At 45.0% G+C, this 21,074-nt stretch overlaps 1 protein-coding gene across 1 annotated transcript in view; it reads left to right on the forward strand.

The window, feature by feature from the left end:
- Positions 1–10,852, forward strand: part of LOC111951748 (cell division cycle and apoptosis regulator protein 1) — a 32,735-nt gene extending 21,883 nt beyond the window's left edge. Inside the window, 11 exon segments of the mRNA XM_070434845.1 lie at positions 39–317; positions 497–511; positions 545–560; positions 632–790; positions 1,988–2,090; positions 4,007–4,220; positions 4,779–4,899; positions 5,146–5,343; positions 5,685–5,890; positions 9,005–9,083; positions 10,696–10,852. Of these exon segments, the coding sequence (XP_070290946.1) occupies positions 39–317; positions 497–511; positions 545–560; positions 632–790; positions 1,988–2,090; positions 4,007–4,220; positions 4,779–4,899; positions 5,146–5,343; positions 5,685–5,890; positions 9,005–9,083; positions 10,696–10,763 (1,458 nt within the window). The 3' untranslated portion in view covers positions 10,764–10,852.
- Positions 10,853–21,074: the final 10,222 nt, after the last annotated feature.

Here is a 21,074-nt window from a genome sequence, read left to right on the forward strand (position 1 = left end):
GATTTGCATCAAATATTGCTGTCTTCTCTTTTCTCCAGGTGTCTCTGTTTGCGGAGCTGTTTAATGAGATGCTACAGAGAGACTTTGGCTACAGGATTTTCAAGGCCCTGGCCTCTGTGCCCTGCAAGGATGACAAGAAAGACAAGAAGGTGAAGGCCAAGAAAGAGGCGGTGCAGAAAGAGGCGGTGCAGAAAGAGGCGGTGCAGAAAGAGGCGGTGCCGAAAGAGGCGGGGCAGAAGGGGGAAGTGAAGAAGGGCGAGGAGGAGAACGGAGAGCCGGCGATGAAGAAGGCAAAGGAAGAGGAACAGGAGAGGAAGGTGGGTGGCTCATAGCTCTTGAAGGTGAATTGTATTCATATTGACAGTTTTACTAGATCATGAAGCAGTTTACATTGTAGCTTACTTAAAATACAAGCTTACGCCATGATTCAAATGCTTGGATTTTCAAACGACCTACTAGTTCCAATTTGTGCCTGTCATGTATTTTCCTAACCCAGGAGGATGGCGAGGAGGCGGACGACTCGTGCTGCAGAAGGAGGGCAAGAGGGGGTGAGAAGGAGGGTGAGGAAGGGGTGTGAGAAGGAGGGCAAGGATGGGGTGGAGGGGGGTGAGAACGAAGAGAAGGAGGTGCTGAAAAAGAGGAGAGAGTCTATAGGAGGAGAAGGAGGAGGATGAGAGCAACAACACCAATGCTGAGGAGTACGACCCTCTTGGAGGCCAAGACGACGACGATGAAGATGGTACACATGATAATCCTGTCCTCTCATTCTGCACTGACACGTTCCTCTCCTGTCCTCTCATTCTGCCACTGACACGCTCCTCTCTCTGCCTTCTCATTTCTCCACTGACACGTTCCTCTCCTGTCCTCTCATTCTGCACTGACACGCTCTCTCCTGCCTTTCTCATTCTGCACTTGACACTTTCCTTCTCCTGTCCTCTCATTTCTGCACTGACACGCTACCTCTCCTGCTTCTCATTCTGCACTGACACGTTCCTCTCCTGCTCCTCATACTCTGCACTGACACGCTCGCTCTCCTGTCTCTCATTCTGCACTGACACGCCTCCTCTCCTGCTTCTCATTCTCCACTGACACGTTCCTCTCCTGTCCTCTCATTCTGCACTGACAACGTTCCTCTCCTGCCTTCTCATTCGCACTGACACTTTCCTCTCCTGTCTCTCATTCTGCACTGACACGCTCCTCTCCTGCCTTCTCATTCTGCACTGACACGTTCCTCTCCTCCTTCTCCTGTCCTCTTCATTTCTGCACTGACACGCTCCTCTCCTGTCCTCTCATTCTGCACTGACACGCTCCTCTCCTGCTTCTCATTCTGCACTGACAGCTCCTCTCCTGTCTCTCATTCTGCACTGACACGCTCCTCCTTCCTCTCATTCTGCCACTGACACGCTCCTCTCCTGCCTTCTCATTCTGCACTGACACTTCCTCTGCCTGTCCTCTCATTCTCCACTGACACGCCTTCTCTCTCTAGCTCCTTTTCTTCTGCACTCACACGCTTCCTCTCCTGCCTTCTCATTCGCACTGACACTTTCCTCTCGCTGTCCTCTCATTCTCCACTGACACCCTGCTCGCTCTCCATGCACCTTCTCATTCATGCGCACTGACACTTTCCTCTCCTGTCGCTACTCATTCTCCACTGACACGCTCTCCTCTCCTTGCCACTGTCTCATTCTCACACTGCACACGTTCCTACTTTCCTGTCCTCTCATCTGACTGACAGCCACCAGTCACGCTGGCCTCTCCTGCCTTCTCATGCTCACTGCACTTCCTCTCTGTCCCCTTCTCTATTCTCACTGACACGCTCCTCTCCTGCCTTATCTCGAACACGCCTCTTCCTCTCACATTGTCGACACGTTCCTCTCCTAGTCCTCTCATTTGTTTTTCTGCACTGACACGTTCCTCTCCTGCCCTCTTCATTCGTCCACTGACACTTTCCTCTTCGCTGTGCCTCTGTTCTCCATGAAGTCTCCAGCTGATTCACGCTCTCCTCTGCACTTCATCATACTCACGTCCTCTCCTGTTCGCTTCTCATTCTGGCCTGATCACGCTCCTATCCTGCCCTTCTTCATTCTCGGGCAACTGACACTTTTCCTTTCTGCCTGTCCTCTCATTTCTTGCAGCTGACACGCTCCTCTCCTGCCTTCTCATTCTGCACTGACAACTTTCCTCTCCTGTCCTCTCATTCTCCACTGACACGCTCCTCTGCCTGCTTCTCATTCTCCACTGAGCACGTTCCTCTCCTGTCTCTTCTATTCTGCAGGCTGACACCGCTCCCTGCTCCTTCGGCCTCTCATTTTCTCACTGACACGTTCCTGCTCCTGTCTCTCATCTGCACATGACAGCTGCTGGCCTGCTCCTGCCGGCTCTCATTCTGCACGCTGAACACCGCTCCATCTCCTGCCCATCTCATTCTTCCCAGCTGACAGCGCTCCTCTCTGCCCTCTCATTTCTGCACTGACACGCTCCTCCTCGCTGTCCTGCTCATTCTGCACTTGAACTTGGCCCTTCCTGTCCTCCTCATTCTGCACGACGACTTCGGGCTCTCCTAGTCCTCTCATTCTGCACTGACACTTTACCTTTCCTCTCATTCTGCACTGCGCACTTTCCTCTTCCTGCGCTGTCATCTCCACTGACACGCTCCTCTCCTGCCTCTCATTCTCCACTGACACGCTCCTCTCCTGCCCTCTCATTCTCCACTGACACGCTCCTCTCCTGCCCTCTCATTCTCCACTGCACACTTGTCTCCTGTCTCTCATTCTGCCTGCAGGCTCCTCTCGCCTCATTCTCCACTGACACCTTCCTCTCCTTCTTCTCCATGTCCTCTCTCATTCTCCACTGACACGCTCCCTTCCTGCCTTCTCATTCTCCACTGACACGTTCCTCTCCTGTCCTCTCATTCTGCCACTGACACGCTCCTTCCTGCCTTCTCATTCTGCACTGACACTTTCCTCTCCTGTCCTCTCATTCTGCACTGACACGGCTCCTCTTCCTGCCTTCTCATTCTGCACATGACCACTTTCTCTCCTGTCCTCTATTCTCCACTGACACGCTCCTCTCCTGCCTCTCATTCTCCACTACACGCTCCTCTACCTGTCCTCTCATCTGCCACTGACACGCTCCTCTCCTGCTCTCCATTCTCCACTGACACGTTCCTCTCCTGTCTCTCATTTCTGCACTGACACGCTCCTCTCCTTGCCCTCTCATTCTGCACTGACACGCTCCTCTCCTGCCCTTCTCACTTCTTTCCACTGACACGCCTTCCTCTCCTGCCTCTCATTCTGCACTGACACGCTTACCTATTCTCCGCTCCTCTCATTCTGCACTGACACTTTCCTCTCCGTCCTCTCATTCTGCACTGAACACTTTCCTCTCCTGTCCTCTCATTCCTGCACTGACACTTTTCCTTTCCTCTCATTCTGTCACTTGACCACTTTCCTCTCCCTGGACGCTGCTCATTCTCCACTGACACGCTCCTCTCCCTTATCTCCACTGACACTCTCCCAGCCTTCAAACCAAAATTGAACGCCCCTCTCCCTTGCCGCCCTCTCATTCTCCACTGACACTTAGCCTCTCCTGCTCCTCATCATTCTGCACTGACAGCGCTCCTTACCTGCCCTCTGCTTAGATAAAGACGATGAAGGACCTAACGCAGCAGGACATGGAAGACGCACGGAAAGAGTCATAATGAGGCGTCTTTTGCTCTAAAGACTAAGGAGAAGAAGCAGAATGCCGCTAACCTACAACAAGCAGCCTGCCTCATTAGGCCTTGTCTACTTGAAGAGCCACTGTGGCTACCTGCTGGAGACAAGACCTGTGAGGACATCATGCTACACACGCGGGTTACATCTGTCCAGAAGCCCAGGTATTATACACACAGCACACTGGCGGGTTACATCTGTCCAGAAGCCCCAGGTATATACACACACTTAGGTTACATCTGTCCATAGCCCAGGATATACGACACACACACACTGGCTTACATCTGGTCCAGAGCGCAGGTATATACACACACTGGGTTACCATCGTTCCAGAGCCCAGGTATATACACACACTGGGTTACATCGTTCCAGAGCCCAGGTATATTACACACAACTAGGGTTACATCTGTCCCAGAGCCCCAGGTATATACACACACTAGGGGTTACATCTGTCCAGAGCCCAGGATATATACACACACACTGGGGTTACATCTGTCCAGAGCCCAGGTATATACACAACATAGGTGGTTACATCTGTCAGAGCCCACGGTATATACGACAAAACCTAGCGGTTACATGTTCCAGCTGCCCAGGTATATACACACACTAGGGTTACATCTGTCCAGGCCAAGTATATACACACTGGTCGGTTACATCTGTCCAGAGCCCAGGTATATACACACACACACTGGCGGTTTACAGTACTGTCCAGAGCCCAGGTTATATACACATCCACTGGGGTTAAACTGTCAGGAGCCGAGGTATAGCTAACACACTGGCGCGCTTACATCGTTCCAGAGCCAGGTATATACACACTGGGGTTACATCGTTCCAGAGCCCAGGTATATACACACAACTGGGGTACATCGTTCCAGAGCCCAGGTATATACATCACTGGGCGTTACATTTGTCCAGCAGCCCAGGTATACACACACACACACACAGGGGCTTATACCTGTCTAGAGCTGAAGGTTACACACGCCAGTGTTACCCTTTAAAAAAATATTTGTCACAATATATGTGAGTGATAATTAGTTAGCCCTTATAATGTTGATTAACTTGCAGGTAAAGAAGTTGTTGAACAAGCCGGTGGTAAGAGAGTCGTGTTACTACCGTAAACTAACGGACGCAGCTAAAGACGAGGCTGCTCCTTCCTTCAGTGAAGGCCTGCTGGACAACCTGCTAGGTGAGTGAAGGAGACACTGGAGTGGGTTAATAGTTCTCTTTATGACTCGTCTCCAAGAATTTTAAAGCTTCACTAATGTTGAACAGAATAATCTATTCCTTCACCAGTGATCTAGGTAAATATCTAACATAGTAAGAACTGACGTAGTGTGGTTTATTTTGAGTCCTACACTTTCGATTCTTTCCCTCCACCTCTCTCTCTTTCTTTCTACCTCTCCCCTTGTTTTCCCTATTTCTCCCCCCTCAGGTAACCGTGCGTTGCTGCCCATGTTTGTGTCTCGTGGCCAGGCAGCGCAAGCGGAGGCTAGTGAGTCAGGAGGCAGCAGTCTGATAGTGTATAATGGAGCCATGGTGGATGTGGGCAGCATGATGCAGAAACTGGACAAGAGTGAGAAGGCCAGGGAGGAGATTGAGCAGAAACTAATGGTGCAGGACTCCAAAATGGGTAGGACAATCCACTTATCTCCAACACAATCCTAACTTAAAAACACAAAATTCAAACTTTAATCAACTCCCCTATTGACGTCAATAGTGTGTCTCAAGTTAGGATTCAGACCTAATATTTGTAGTAGTTCAACTAGAAGTACAGCATTTTGTTCCTTTATTCAAGGTGGTGGCAATACTACTCCTTTCTCTCGCTTGCTCACTCGCTCTCGGAAAACTTATTGTAGAAATGTCTTGAAATTTAAATAAACATTGACAATGCATAAGGTTCTTGAATTTGAAGTAAACCTAGACATTGAGATTTTAAATACATTTTCTCATTAATTTGTGTGTGTGTTCCAGTCGAGGACACCAAGCAGATCCTCCAGCTGGTATCTGCTAATAGAGTCCTGTCTAAAGATCTGGAGGAGGTGAAGGGAACCCTGGGCCAGACAGAGAACAACCTCAGGACCACAGAGGAACAGAACACGGTCTACCACAACCAGCTTAGCAAGACACTTAACAACCTGGGCAATGCCATGAATGAACTTCAGGTAGTCCTCAAGAAGGTACGATTGATTGACTGTTTGACTGATTTATTCGTAGACATGAGCGGCGCTCCTAGTGGCCAGGGACTTTAATGCAGGCTAACTTAAATCAGTTTTAGCAAATTTTTACCAGCATGTCACATGTGCAACCTGGGAAAAATAAATCCTAGACCACCTTTACTCCACACACAGAGATGCATACAAATYTCTCCCCCGCCCTTCATTTGGCAAATCTGACCACAATTCTATCCTCTTGATTCCTGCTTACAAGCAAAAACTAAAGCAGGAAGTACCAATGACTTGCTCAATACGGAAGTGGTCAGATGACGCAGATACATCCCAACCAGAAGCCATGGATTACAGGCAACAWCCACATCGAGCTAAAGGCTAGAGCTGCTGCTTTCAAGGAGCGGGAGACTAATCCGGACGCTTATAAGAAATCCTGCTATGCCCTCAGACGAACCATCAAACAAGCAAAGCGTCAATATAGGATTAAGATTGAATCCTACTACACCGGCTCTGACGCTCGTCGGATGTGACAGGGCTTAAAAACTATTACTGACTACAAACGGAAACCCAGATGCGAGCTGCCTAGTGACGYGAGCCTACCAGACGAGCGAAATGCCTTTTTATGCTTGCTTCGAGGCAAGCAACACTGAAGCATGCATGAGAGCACCAGCTGTTCTGGATAACTGTGTGATAACGCTCTCGATAGCCGATGTGAACAAAACCTTTAAACAGGTCAACATTCACAAAGCCGCTGGGCCAGACAGATTACCAGGACTTGTACTCAAAGCATGCACGGACCAATTGTCAAGTGTCTTCACTGACATTTTCAACCTCTCCCTGACCGAGTCTGTAATACCTACATGTTTCAAGCAGACCACCATAGTCCCTGTGCCCAAAGGTAACCTGCCTAAATGATTACCGCCCCGTGGCACTCACGTCGGTAGCCATGAAGTGCTTTGAAAGGCTGGTCATTGCTCACATCAACAGCATTCTCCCGGACACCCACTTCAATTTGCATACTGCCCCAACAGATCCACAGATGACACAATCTCAATCGCACTCCACACCGCCCTTTCTCACCTGGACAAAAGGAACACCTATGTGAGAATGTTGTTCATCGACTACAGCTCAGCGTTCAACACCATATTGCCCACGAAGCTCATCACTAAGCTAAGGACTCTGGGACTAAACACCTCCCTCTGCAACTGGATCCAGCCCCCAGGTGGTAAGAGTAGGCAACCACAAGTCTGCCACGCTGATCCTTAACACTGGGGTGTGTACTTAGTCCCCTTCTGTATTCCCTGTTCACCCACGACTGCGTGGTCAAACACGACTCCAACACCATCAAGTTTGCTGACGACAACCGTGTTAGGCCTGATCACCGACAACGATGATATGGCCTATAGGGAGGAGGTCAGAGAACTGGCAGGGTGGTGCGAGGACAACAACCTCTCCCTCAATGTGAGCAAGACAAAGGAGCTGATTGTGGACTACAGGAAAAGGCGGGCCGAACAGGCCCCCATTAACATYGATGGGGCTGTAGTGGAGCAGGGTCGAGAGTTTCAAGTTCCTTGGAGTCCGCATCACCAACAAACTATCATGGTCCAAACATACCAAGACAGTCGTGAAGAGGGCACGACAAAACCTTTTCCCCATCAGGAGAATGAAAAGATTTGGCATGGGTCCTCAGCTCCTCAAAAGATTCTACAGCTGCACCATCGAGAGCATCCTGACCAGTTGCATCACCGCCTGGTATGGCAACTGCTCGGCATCTGTGACCGTAAGGTGCTACAGAGAGTAGTGTGAACGGCCCAGTACATTACTGGGGCCAAGCTTCCTGCCATCCAGGACCTATATAATAGGCGGTGTGGCGCATGTGGCAAATAAAGTTTGATTTGGTTTTAAATGGTAATTATTCGTTACGTAAAAGAGAGAAAGAAAGAACCTTACTGTTGCTGCATTTGGTTAGTTGTTAATGGGAGATTTGCATTACATTTCGAGTTACGTTAGATGATCTTGATTTACGTTTATTTGGGTAAAAACATATACAGCTAGATATATACTGARCAAAAATATGAACGCAAATTACAACAATTTCAAAGATTTTACAGAGTTACAGTTCATATAAGGAAATCAGTCAATTGAAATGAATTCATTAGGCCCTRATCTATGGAGTTCACATGACTGGGGAATACAGATATGCATCTGTTGGTAACAGAAACCTTCTTTAAAAAAAAAAAAATGGGCGCAGGATCTCATCACGGTATCTCTGTGCATTCAAATTGCTATCAATAAAATGAAATTGTGTTCGTTGTTCTGTAGCTTATGCTTGCCCATACCATAACCCCACCGCTACCATGGGGCACTGTTCACAACATTGACATCAGCAAACCGCTTGCTAACASGACGCCATACATGTGGTCTACGGTTGTGAGGCCTGAACATTTTGCCAAATACTCTAAAACAATGTTGGAGGTGGCTTATAGTAGAGAAATGGACATTCAATTCTCTGGCAACAGCTCTGGGGGACATTCCTGCAGTCAGCATTCTAATTGCACGTTCCCTCAACTTGTGTGGCATTGTGTTTGTGCAAAATAGCACATTTTAGTGGCCATTTATTGTCCCTAGCAAAAGGTGCACCTGTGTAATGATCATGATATGCCACACCTATCAGGTGGATGGATAATCTTGGCAAAGGATAAATTCTTACTAACAGGGATGTAAATAAATTTGTACACAGAATTTGAGCGAAATAAGCTTTTKTATGTGTGGAAAATGTCTGGGATCTTTTATTCCAGCTCATTAAACATGGGACCAGCACTACATGTTGCGTTAATATTTTTGTTCAGTGTAGTTTGTATATCCAGAGAAACACTAGTTTCCAAAGTGGTCCTCTATGGTAAAGTTTTTGTGATAAAGGATTTGTGATATAATCAGCTGTGTGATGAGACAAAAGTACTCGTTGTACAAGTTCGAAGCTTCACTGTTACGTAATGCATTGATAACCAGTACAGCTATAATGTGGACTTTTCATAAAGAAATCATTAGCTTGTCCAATACCGCCAAAGGTTGTTCTGTTTTTGTATGTTGAAATGAACTGAGGAATTCTTGTTTCTCTCATTCCAGGACGTTCCCACAGAAGCCACCCCTGACCAAATATCCCAAACAACTAATGGTTCAGACGAAGTAATGAAGGAGTTGGACAGTGAGTGAGTTGCCTAATCGGACACATTTCTTATGAGCCTTGTAAATATGCGCTAAAAACAAGCATCATTTGATTGAGTTTCATTTGGACCCATGGTTGTTGTTTTCCCCCACCAGGACCATATATAGATTCTCATTGTTTGAATCCTAAATGGCACTCTATTTCCTTTGTATTTCATTGCTTTTGATTGGAACCTATAGTGCTCTAGTCAAAGTAGTGTACTATATAGGGAATATAGTTCCATTTGGGACAGGCATTCACTTAATTGGTTCTAATGTTTTCATGTAACCTCACTGTTTTCACCTGAAAAGAAGAAATATGTTTAATTGGTTTGATATCAATTACAGTTTGATTCTCTGTTATTATAATGCATTCTAAAAGTGATATTTAAAAAAAGATTTTTGTTAGAAATTGTGTGCATGGCATTGAAGTGCTTCTTTGTTTACGGTATTAGTTTTAGATTTCAGTAGCTTCCTCAATTGATGATGATCATTTGAATGTTTTGTTTAATTCTGTATTGCCCGTTCATTGCCTTGCCCAAATAGTACCATCACGTTGATCCCAGTATGTGTGACTTGTACAGGGTTCTCTCCAGGATTTTTTAACAAGGTTGTACTGCTGAGTATGGCGGCGGGGGGGGGGGGCAGATTTTTGCTTTTTTTAACACCTCGAACTGCCATTTTCTGTAATCAAGAGAGAGAGAAAATTGGCTTAAATTATAACAAATAAAGATAATTTACATAATGGCGCAACCAGTCCACAAGGTGGCACAGCACCCCTCTTACATTCTTAGGGGAGAACCCTGGTTGTACGTACTTCTAATTAGCAATAATGGTGTTATTTATGTTAGTGGATTCATAAAAAATATATTTAAAATAAATAAACAATGATATTTGAAGGGGAGGAATCAGGGATTAGGACCTTGAAGAAACTGTTTTTGATGAGTCAACAGAATTGCTTTATCACATGTTCCTCCTCTTCTCTCTTAACTCTGTTCTTCTGACGGCTGATCATAAAACTCATTAGTTATTCTGTATTTTCTACTGTTATTCTTTGTAACTGACTGGCTGCCATTGTTCTGAGACATGAGTCGTATTCATTAGGGAACAACGTAGCAAAGCGTTTTGAAACGGAACACGAAAATGAGTTTCTTATTGTACATGTTCAGATAGTATCTCCCCGTTTCGGCCCGGTTGCTTCCGTTTGGTGCCCAATAAATACGACCATAGTTTTGCATGCAGCTCCTTATGTGAAACCTCAGTCTCTGAGGCCTATTCCAGTAACAAGCTTGTTTTATCCCAGGAGTTGTGAGACCATGGTAGTGTTATGTCCATGTTGGGATTGTTTAGTGTTTTTGTTTATTGTAAAGGGAAGTAAATGCATAGCCAAACCATAAACTGACTGTCTCCACTAACATCAAAAGAAATGCAGCCTCAGGTCTGGTCCTGCCTTTTGACCACAGATATAATGGTTCTGATTCTAGACTAAAACCATATGAGAATACTACTGGAGTTCTGTTGTAAAATTCTGGATGTTCTAGAAGTGCTGTGTTTTCTGTTATTGGGTTATTGTAGAACTGTGAGGAGCTATGATTCTGTCCCTCTCTTCTCAGATGAAGGTTGTGCAACAGGGATGATGATGGTGATGAATTCCTGGATGAGAGCAAAACTTGAGAAATGAGCCCAAAGCAGCCTACTGCATTMAATTTTTCTATTGAAAATTGACTATGGTTGTCCTGTGCAGAATTAAAAGTGGTCAATTTTATTGTTTTATTGCCTTTTTGTCCTGTATCTTTAGAGCCTTTTTGTGTGTAAAAACAAAAACAAACGTCTACTAGATATTTTGATTAACATTGATATACAAATGCTTATTAATATTGCAATGAAAGGTAGAAACGTATGGAAAATGCTAATTGGCTAGAAATGTATTTAAATTATTATATAGGTGTATAATTCTGCATGTGATGTCTGTGTTAGAGATTTAGAATCTAGAAAGGTGTAATAGACTGAATAAACCACCAGGAGGCAACAGTAGATAATCATAGATGTTTTTCCACTTTTGAACCCTGTGAGCAAGTTTGCAGTGGCTCACCCTGACCCATCCTATAGCACTCCTTTAGAAAGGAAAGACTACAAGGACACAGCTGACGTTTAGACCAACCTTAACCTCATTTTAATACATTCTGAAATGACATATCGGTKTGGGTGTCAGGCATGTCCTTAGACGAATCAATCAGAAATGGTGTCCTGGAGGTTCGAGGTCAGGACTCCAGGTGTAACCGAGAACACATAACAAGACATTGGTTTCAGCTTCATTGTTTATGGCAGAGTAACCCCAAACTCCAGGGGTGCACTTTCTTAGTTTTTGCCCAGGCTCTACACGGTTGCCTAGTTAAATAAATAAAAATACACTGTTGATTCAAATAATGTTGATTATTTGAATCAGTTGTGTAGTGCTAGGGCAAAAACCAAAATGGGCACCGGGGGGGGGGCTCCAGGGCCAAGTTTGGGAAACCCTGGTCTATGGTAACGTCTACCTCTGGGAATAGACAATACAGTGACACGTGTAGGATTGTTTCCTGTCGGTGTGGCCAGCGTTCAGCTCTCTGGGAAGCCAGTGAGACATTTCTGAACTTCTCTCTGTCCGCCATTCACGAAGGTCACCTCAAACCTCTCAGGTATTTAACATTTCAGGGGTCCACTGTTAACTGAAACGATGACCTTTTTGTTTCGTCTCACAGATATTTACSCATAGAAAACTTTTCAGATGCTCAGGATTTCTGAAAATTCTCTGTACTGCATAAGCTCATTGTATGAAGGATTTCACCCAATTTTTCCCAAATGGTGGGAAGAGACCACTGGTGGTGGGTTGCAGCTGACTCCTTTTTAGTCACAGACTGGATCCTGGCTAGAACAGTTGTATTTCTTACATGGTGGGTCACAAGAAGACATTTTTATTTAAGAAGATAGACCTGTTTGTGTGAACTTTTGACTTAGCAGGAAATGTCTCTACATTTTGTTGCCATTTATTCGACAGCTCTATGTAATTTCCTAGGGAACAGTCAGAGGAACAATGACTATCCTAAATCCATCAGTATATTATGTGACTGCCTGTCAGGGCTTTTGTCCCCTCTGTCTTGGTCTGAATGGGTAGCACACAAACCCCATTCCCCCTAGGGACATCCCCATCACATCCAGCTTCTGTGCGTGCGTGCATGTATGCGTGCGTGTTGTGAAATCAGACCCCTGCCACAGAGTGATGCAGGTAACCACACTCCCGGACTCAGACAGAGTACCTTTGTGGCCTCTGCCCCTCTCACACAAGCTAGTTTGTGGACAATCAGTCCATTTCAATGCGGGGTTGAGGTTTTTCGGGTGGAGCCAGGTTGCGTTTATAAAGGGAGAGTTTATAGCTACAAACATGCGACAGTTACAGTGGTTGGCAATCCAGTAATTAGGAGATGACATGTCTGAATTTAACAGGTCAACAAGGCTACAAGCTAATGGCATTACCAATAAGTTACAAATGTAGCAAAATAGCAACCAGTAGCAATGTAATTAGTCCACTTAACAGCATAATAAATCCCCAACAATACAAAGCCTAACTTACATTGCGGTAGGGTCAGAGTTCTCTTCCCTGCCTGCAGGGTCAGAGTTCCCTTCCTTCCGGTATGGTCAGAGTTCCCCTCCTTTCTGGTAGGGTCAAGTTTAGAATTCTCTGCCTCCCCCGTAGGCTTTACCTGTGGGGGAAGTAAGGGGACTCTGAGGGTAAATTGGGAGAGGATGGGAGCAGGCCTTTTTAAAGATCAAGTTGTGAGGGTAAATTGGGGGAGGGTGGGAGTAGGCCTTTTTTTACAGATCAAGTTGGGAGGGTAAATTGGGAGAGGAGGGGAGCAGGCCTTTTTTACAGATCAAGTTGCATTTTCTTCTCCCTTGATGTTTGTTGTGAATATGGAGGACTTTAGAGTTCTGGGGATAAACATGTTGATCTGGGTATGGTGCTACACTGGTTCCATTGGTTGGATATAGTCAGAACATGCTTTATAAAGTTTGACATCTCACTTTGCTGGTATTGACATCTGATCTGCCTAACATTACCCTTTCTTTTGTCTCCTGTGTTCAGCTCAGTCAGAGTGCTTATAGATGTGTATAGTAACTAGCTGATTGTCTATAGTGCTTGATGGCTGTCCTCCAGCTATGCTGTGTAAAGTTGTATGGCCTGATGGGGGTCCATTGTCCCCTCTGTGTCAGTCTGGGAGTCAAACACATCCCCCGTCTACCATCAACACCTCCCCCATCTCAGGGAGAGTATTAATGTGCGCGTATATATACACACACACACACACATATAATGCAACAGTTGTAGGAGGTTTCCCTCTCAACTCTTTATCTCTCCCGCTGACTCCCAAAGCATCCCATTCTCTGTCTGTCAAAAGTTTAGTGTGGTGATTATCATGACAAAGTCTGCCCCCCCAGCTTTGCTCACAGCCGTTAGTGGCCTGATGTGTCTGCTTTTCATAACTCGCCCCAACTTCCTGTCTGTTAACTTTGGGTTGTCAACTTGATTTCTTGCCAGTAGTTATGGCATGACAGTGTTGGGGAAGTCATCTTGCTGAACCAAACAAGTGTGTGAATATTTCATGTTAAAGCTGCCATGCAAGATTAGGAGGGATGAGACTCCATTAGGTTGACAATGGAAGTTTGGTGTTCCTCAGAACACTTGTAACAGCCCTGTATAGTTAAAATCCGCACCTTATATTGCCTGCTTTAAGAAATCTAAACCATATTCGCACAGAATTTTGTTGTAGCATATGGAACTGGAGGGATTCTCTGGGTTCTCTCTCTTGCTCTCTATCTCTACCCCTCTACCTCTACCCCTCTCTCTCACTCAAAAACACACACACCTGAAGACGCCTGTCAAACAGGTGAACCGTCCACTTCAGTGCTGTTTGATACTTTAGGTAATTGATACATGAGTGGTCCCATTGATTTAGTCCTCCCTGGCCTCTCCCTGTCCTATCGACACCCACGGCCCCCTGCACACATGCACGCACACATGCACACACCCTTATGTATAAGGGCTTTATGTTCAGGGCCTCCGTAGCCGATCCGGCACCCCTGGTTTCTCCTGAGCGGGGCAGAGTGGTGTGGTTGTTGAGGAAATGATGCTCTTTCCTGGCCTGGAGGACCTGGCAATACTGGGTTACAGTGTGAGAACGTTTCACGGCTGCTTTTGACAACATTCCCTCTGGGGGCGTAGAATCCCACTGGGAATGTTGGAACGCCCCTGAGTTGTCGTCTGGGCGACCTCTACCTAAATAACAAGCAGTCTACACAGGAGTGACTTCATTCTCTGTGTGCCTGCATTGCTATAGATATTGACCATTTACTAAACATTTCTTATCCACAATTCACATGTTATAATCTCCTTCAAAAAGAACTCCAAGTCAAACCTGACATAAAGCACTAGTAGTGGATTTAATAGCGTGTTTCAGATTTCACAGACAATATGCACATAAAGCTTAGCATTCAGCTGTGTTTGACACTTTGGGGCAAAAGCAGATGTTGGTTTAATTGCGCTGCAGTAAGCTGGCCTGAAGGAAAGCGTTTCAGTCAATAACATAATCATACAGTGAGCCAGTACTAGCCTGCAATGTGAAAAAACAAACATCTCCATTGTGAAACTACATAGCTGGCTTGTCTTAGTTGTGGGGTCAAAACGGGTCAAAACATACAGCAAGCAACATTTACGAGAACAAACGCAGGAAAACACATTTCCGTTCACGCCAGTTGTTAGTCAGCCTTTCACAAATCTTAAAACCGCATCATCTTGCCACTAGCCTCTACAGATTAAAAACAACCTGCAGCTCAGTCATCTTTTCAGATTTCACTTGTCTTCTATCATTCTATCAGCTGGTATAATAATGCAAATACAGCTCTCTCTCTCCTCTGTCTCTCTCCTTCGTCCCCTGTCCTTCCCCGTCTCCGACATTGAAGTGTAAGGCTCTAAACCCGAACCAGAAAGTCGCAGCGAGGTATTTCCTGTATGCTTCAGTTCACCTTGGTGCAGGGGTCACTGGGAAAAGTGGGAAGGTTCTCTTCTCTGCCGATCATGGTGTGTGTGTCAGGACGTGTGTGTGTATTTGTCCCTTAATGAACCTCATGTGGCTGATGTTTGATGTCGCTCTGCCACAGCAGTTTTCAGGCTCCGGTTTAAAAGCCTTGGTCATTGTTACGTTCCCCAGCAAGAAACATTTCGCTCAAACATAAGGGGGAACTAACAAAGAGTCACTGACAACAACTAAAACGAAACAGGTGGGGTTTTAGGAGGGGTTCTGAAAGACACTCATGTGGGTGTCTACTGAAAGTTGACTTGCAATAATAACTGTACCCTGAAAGACACCCACCATGAGTGCCTACTAAGAGGCAAACAAAAGAAAAACCCACACCAAACTTAGACAGGAAGCAAACCAAAAAGGCAGAGCAAAACGGGAAGATGAGATGGATGTTTTTCTAGAAATCAAATAGGGAGAGCCAACTAAAACTGTTGGCCCTCCACATCTCTCAAGACAACTGAAGCACTGGGCCAGCCACTCTTAAATATCACCTGGGCCAGCACAGGTAAAACACCTTCCGACTAACGAGATGGACAAGCCAGCAGAGGTGTAACACATACTGACTGAGGTGACACCAGTCGGTGCGCCCTACTCTGCTAACGTGCTAAAAGTCCAACCTTAAAATATAAATGGAAAACCAAAAGCCTGTAACAGTCATTTAGACCTGGGCTGTAATGTAGTTAAGGCTCTGCAGTCAGCCCTGTGTTAACACGGTGACAGGTGATGCAGATGGCAGGTAATGGAGAACAGATCTACTCAGGGCTGATTCCCAGCTCATGTTTGTGTAGTTAGCCAATCWCTCAGATGTCTTCAGGTTTCAGTGATACTGAGACAGATGTATATTTATAAAAAATGTATAAAATGTTTTCTTTCCCAGTACACATTGTCAGAAGGACCACATGTGAATGTTACCATATCACTGTGATTCCACATATTGAATCCTCCTGTTCTGCTTTATGTCACTAATCCAAAGAATCAGTGTATCGTTAAAACCCTTTCGACTAGACTGGCCACCCGTCGGAGCCTGGTTCCTCTCTAGGTTTCTTCCTAGGTTCCTGCCTTTCTAGGGAGTTTTTCCTATCCTCTGTGCTTCTTTATCTGCATTGCTTGCTGTTTGGGGTTTTAGGCTGTGTTTCTGTATAAGCAGCTTGTGACAACTGCTGATGTAAAAAGTACGTTATGAAATACATTTGATTGAGTACTGTAGCACAGTACAGACTACCAGAGGACAACTTGATAACGCTGAGTAACTAGACATTGTGAAATCACATTTTATTGTATGCACTGCACCACCTGACAGTGCACCTGTGCTGTGAGATCCACAATGTTGGTTTCTGTCCACGTGGATGGTTTCAGTGCACACTACTGCCCATGGCAATGAGAGAAAGGAGRCCCACCCACCTGTRGACACCTCGCACTAGGCTCTGAGCTGTGGACACCTCGTACTAGGCTCTGAGCTGTGGACACCTCGCACTAGGCTCTGAGCTGTGGACACCTCGCACTAGGCTCTGAGCTGTGGACACCTCGCACTAGGCTCTGAGCTGTGGACAACTCGCATAGGCTCGAAGCCTGTGGACACCTCGCACTAGGCTCTGAGCTGTGGACACCTCGCACTAGGCTCTGAGCTGTGGACACCTCGCACTAGGCTCTGAGCTGTGTGTGAGCTGTGTGCATAGGAGTCGGAGATGGTATGGCCCTTTAGGTGAGTGACTGTACAGATCGTTGGGAATACTGACGGGAATCTGACTGGAAGTTTGTAGCTTTTCTCAGGGAACGTTGTCAACTCAACAGTTCTAAGAGAATTCCTGGCTTCTTGCCTTCTGCTCAGTATGGACCTTCCTGAATCTTCCTTTCTCACGCACACACATACACAAACACACAAATCCCTCAACACACACGCATCGACGCGACCATCACATTCCTTTTCTTAATGAGTCTTGGCTGAAATAGATTTTTCAGTGAGATTGATTTCCTCAATGGGCCATATATCCCCATGTATTTTCTTTGATGTGTAAAAACCACCCTGGAGAATCTAAAAGCAGGGAGAACATAATGCTCTGAGAGTTAAGTGCTGTTTTGGAAACCTTCTCCTATCCACAAGTTATTAAAACAAGACCCAATTTAGGATCTGACTTCAGCAATCAAGTTTTACGACCTGTCTGTGGCTGTCTGCACCTTGTGTGTGTGTGTGTGTGATAAAATGAAACAAAGCCTCATCCAGACTTGAATTAGGAAGTGCATAGATTTTTTTCCTGCTAAATCACTCGGGCATGCTCTTGTTTCTGTCTTATGAACATCAATACACACCGTTAGGATTGAATAGGAACCAGGTCCAGGCTGCTTTGATCTTGGTAGCAGAGGGAGTGGGCTGGAGGAGTAACCTTTCATAAGAAATAAGAATAGAACAGTAATAAGAATAGAACAGTAATTAGAATAGAACAGTAATAAGAATAGAGAATGCCTGTGGGTTGGGAGACCACCTCTCCTCATGCTGATACATCAGACAAAAGTCTAAACACTGAAATATGGAATCCAATATTCTATATGAAGAAGACTGGAAATACAAAGGCGTAATGAAACGACTTTAGTATGACGTGAATGTGAAAGACTTTTCTATACTAATTGAGGGACAATTCTACGTAATAATCCAGTCAACTCTGTCTGATGTATGTGGCGATGACTAACAACGTTTCTTACATTAAAACAATAAACTGTATACATTACTGATCCCCCACCAGCCTTGCAGTGTTGTGTCCAGCCTGTAAAGACCATGAATTCCAGGTCATTTTCTCCACAGCGAGTACGTCTACACATGTATAGGACCCATCTGGAAGGATATAGGCCACTATAGGGTGTTATTATCTGGTCACTATTACAAAGGTATATGCCTGTGGTCTCATGTTAATCATGTTCTGTAAATATCTAGGTGTATTAAATGCATTTGGAATCTCTGTTCTGACTGGTTGTGAAGGGAAAGACAGAGTCAAGGGACACTGACCATGTGTCCTGACCAGGAAAAACTCCAGCCCCACAGACAGACATATCCTGCTGTCTATCGTGGTCTCTGGCAGGCAGGAAAATGGATTGCTCACACCAGACATTCTAATCCTCACCCTGACCTCTTCTGGCCTGACCTCTCTCTTCTATGGCCCCTTCCAATTAACTCCAACATTCCGATTCTGACAGCTCCCTTCCATCCAGGTCACTGCGCACGACAAGGGCTGGGTCAATCCTGATTCATATTGAGACAACCCAACCAGCAATGARGAGATTTGGAATGAAGGAGTCCAATTAACAATAAATAGGTTGACAGTGTGCCAAATGGCTCCCTATTTCCTATGTAGTGCTCTACTTTTCTATGGACTCAAGTATCTCTGGCCAAAATGAATGCTCTGGGTACCATTTCAGCTTAACTCGCAATTGAGTGTCTCCATATTGCTATGGTTTTGTGGGAGGTAGTTCCATATGTGTTGAGTCCTGCTGTGGTTTTGGAATGAATCGGGTCAGGGAGGGTTAGGGGATTCGGGAAAGCCTTTCTGGGGTTTAGTCCGAATCTTTCCCAAAGCCAGAGCCGCTGTAGTGGTAACCGATGTATTGGCATGCAGGGGGAAATTCAGACATTGTGGTTAAACATTCACTTCATTGACATATCTGGTTGAAAACATACAGTAGGCTATAATATAATCTGGGATATCTGACATGCACAAACCTGGAGAGACAACTGGTCTCTCAGGCGAAATTGTTTCAGATTCACACACGCACATGCACACACACTGGCGCACGCACATGCACACACACTGACGCACGCACATGCACACACACTGACACACGCACATGCACACACACTGACACACGCACATGCACACACACTGACGCGCGCACCCACGTAGTATTTCATATAATTATAGTAACTTGAAGTATGCGTTGATAATCAGTTCCACCGGTACTTCTAAATAAGAATCAGGAGGGGCTTCCAACTACCATTGTTACCTTCCCACAAAGTTACCCACAGTCTGCCAACTMTCTTTATCAGGGAATTCAACATGAACATATTTTTCACGCTACACAATAATTGTCCATCAGGGATTCTATTGAATTGGATGGACATTGGTGATATTTTTGTAAAAAACTAAGAAAAACACATTATGTCAGTGCAATGCAAAGAAAGTGTTTATGTTTCATACTGGGTCAGCCAGAGAAGCATTTCAGATACTGAATCATGGGTTAATGATTGAGGGGAAAATATGGTTTCAATTAACATTCCTATTCAGCTGGTATTTGCATGCTGTTTTCTAAAATGATTTGGTAGCAGTGAATTAGTTACTTCAAAGAATTCAGGGTAATTGGTAACTATCTGTTACCAAATGGTAATTCTACTTGTTTTTAGAAGTCCCAATAGAAATAAAAGGGTAATCATTAGGTAATTACTTTGTAATTACATCTAACCATGTCAATACCAAATGAATAACCGACCCCTCCCCTTCTCATTAGGTAATTACTTTGTAATTTGTAATTACATCTAACCAAATGTACTAAACCAAATTAATAAACAGACCCCTCCCCTTCTCTTATTAAGTATTACTTTGTAATTACATTCTAACCAGTCAATACCAAGTGAATACAGACTTCCCCTCTTCTCTCCCTCCCCCTCTCCCCTTCCTCCACCACCGGTTAAACACAGCACATGATTCATCATGTAGTCTGGGTGATGTATTATTTTCATGTACAGAGGAAACGCAATATCCTGTTCAAGCACTGGGCTTAATACCAAAGTAGTCAGGGTGGCCCCTCGACTTGTACAGGGCTCTGAGTGCCTGAAACTATAGACCTGAGGCGGCTCTCTGAGACTATGATATAATGAGCTGTCTGTCTGTCTGGTCCTGTCTGTCTGTGGCTCTGACTGTTAAGGCTGGAGAAAAGCCTGGTGTAATGAGGTGTCTGTAGTAAAAGCATATGGGAGGGAATGGTTCTCGTTGTAGCTACCTATCTATAAAGGGCAGTTGTTACTGGTTACCAAACCTTCTTTCAAGCCAGTGTTCGAGTGTATGTTTTCCTGTGGCATTGCATGTCAATTCATGTACCACAACTAGAGACCTATGGCACCCTTTTGCTAAAATTTTCTTATTGGCATCAAGTTATTTGGCTATTCAAAGAAGTAACCCAGAGCAACGCAGTCTAGTGAGAGAGGAAAGAGGTGCCCTCATTTAAAAGACCTAGCCTCAAAAAAGTTGCTTTCAAACCTGGCTCTATGAGCTATCCCGTGTGCTTTTCTGACGTAGGAAGCATTTATAAGAAAAACCTTGAACAGGACCTTGTAGCTGGTCTGATTCCAAACCCTACCTGCTACTACTGATGTATACTGAACAAACAATATCTGTCTTGTGTTTTCTGTGAGCAAGGGCATTTGCACATATTTTTTCTTGCATAAAGTCTTACATTCACGATATCATTATGGAGCTACAAATGAAATGGCTAGGCCTGTCTAATTTCTACATACCAACTAAAAACTGTTGGATATTGACTTCAGAAAAGCCCCTTGCTTGGCCCATGTGTTTTAAATGTCATCCAGAATATAATTTTGATACCAGCCCTATTTAAATAGACATAGTCTACATGTGTTATTATGTAATACGTGTTAAATAATTAAATGGTTTATTATATACAACATGGCAAGTTTAATTGGGTTTGAGTGCTGTTGGCATATAGAAAGCCACGCATTATACGCACATTGTTATGCTTGGAATGGCAATGTGACCGTATTAGGCCTATAGGTAACAGTTGAGATTCACAACTGTCTGTCAGGTTCCAGTTGAATGGCTATTCAATAGGGATAGTGATATAGTCAATCCTTGGGACGTCCTTGCCCTAAACCCTAC

Source organism: Salvelinus sp. IW2-2015, linkage group LG25 (assembly GCF_002910315.2).
Source record: "Salvelinus sp. IW2-2015 linkage group LG25, ASM291031v2, whole genome shotgun sequence".
In the NCBI taxonomy this organism is placed as follows: domain Eukaryota; kingdom Metazoa; phylum Chordata; class Actinopteri; order Salmoniformes; family Salmonidae; genus Salvelinus; species Salvelinus sp. IW2-2015.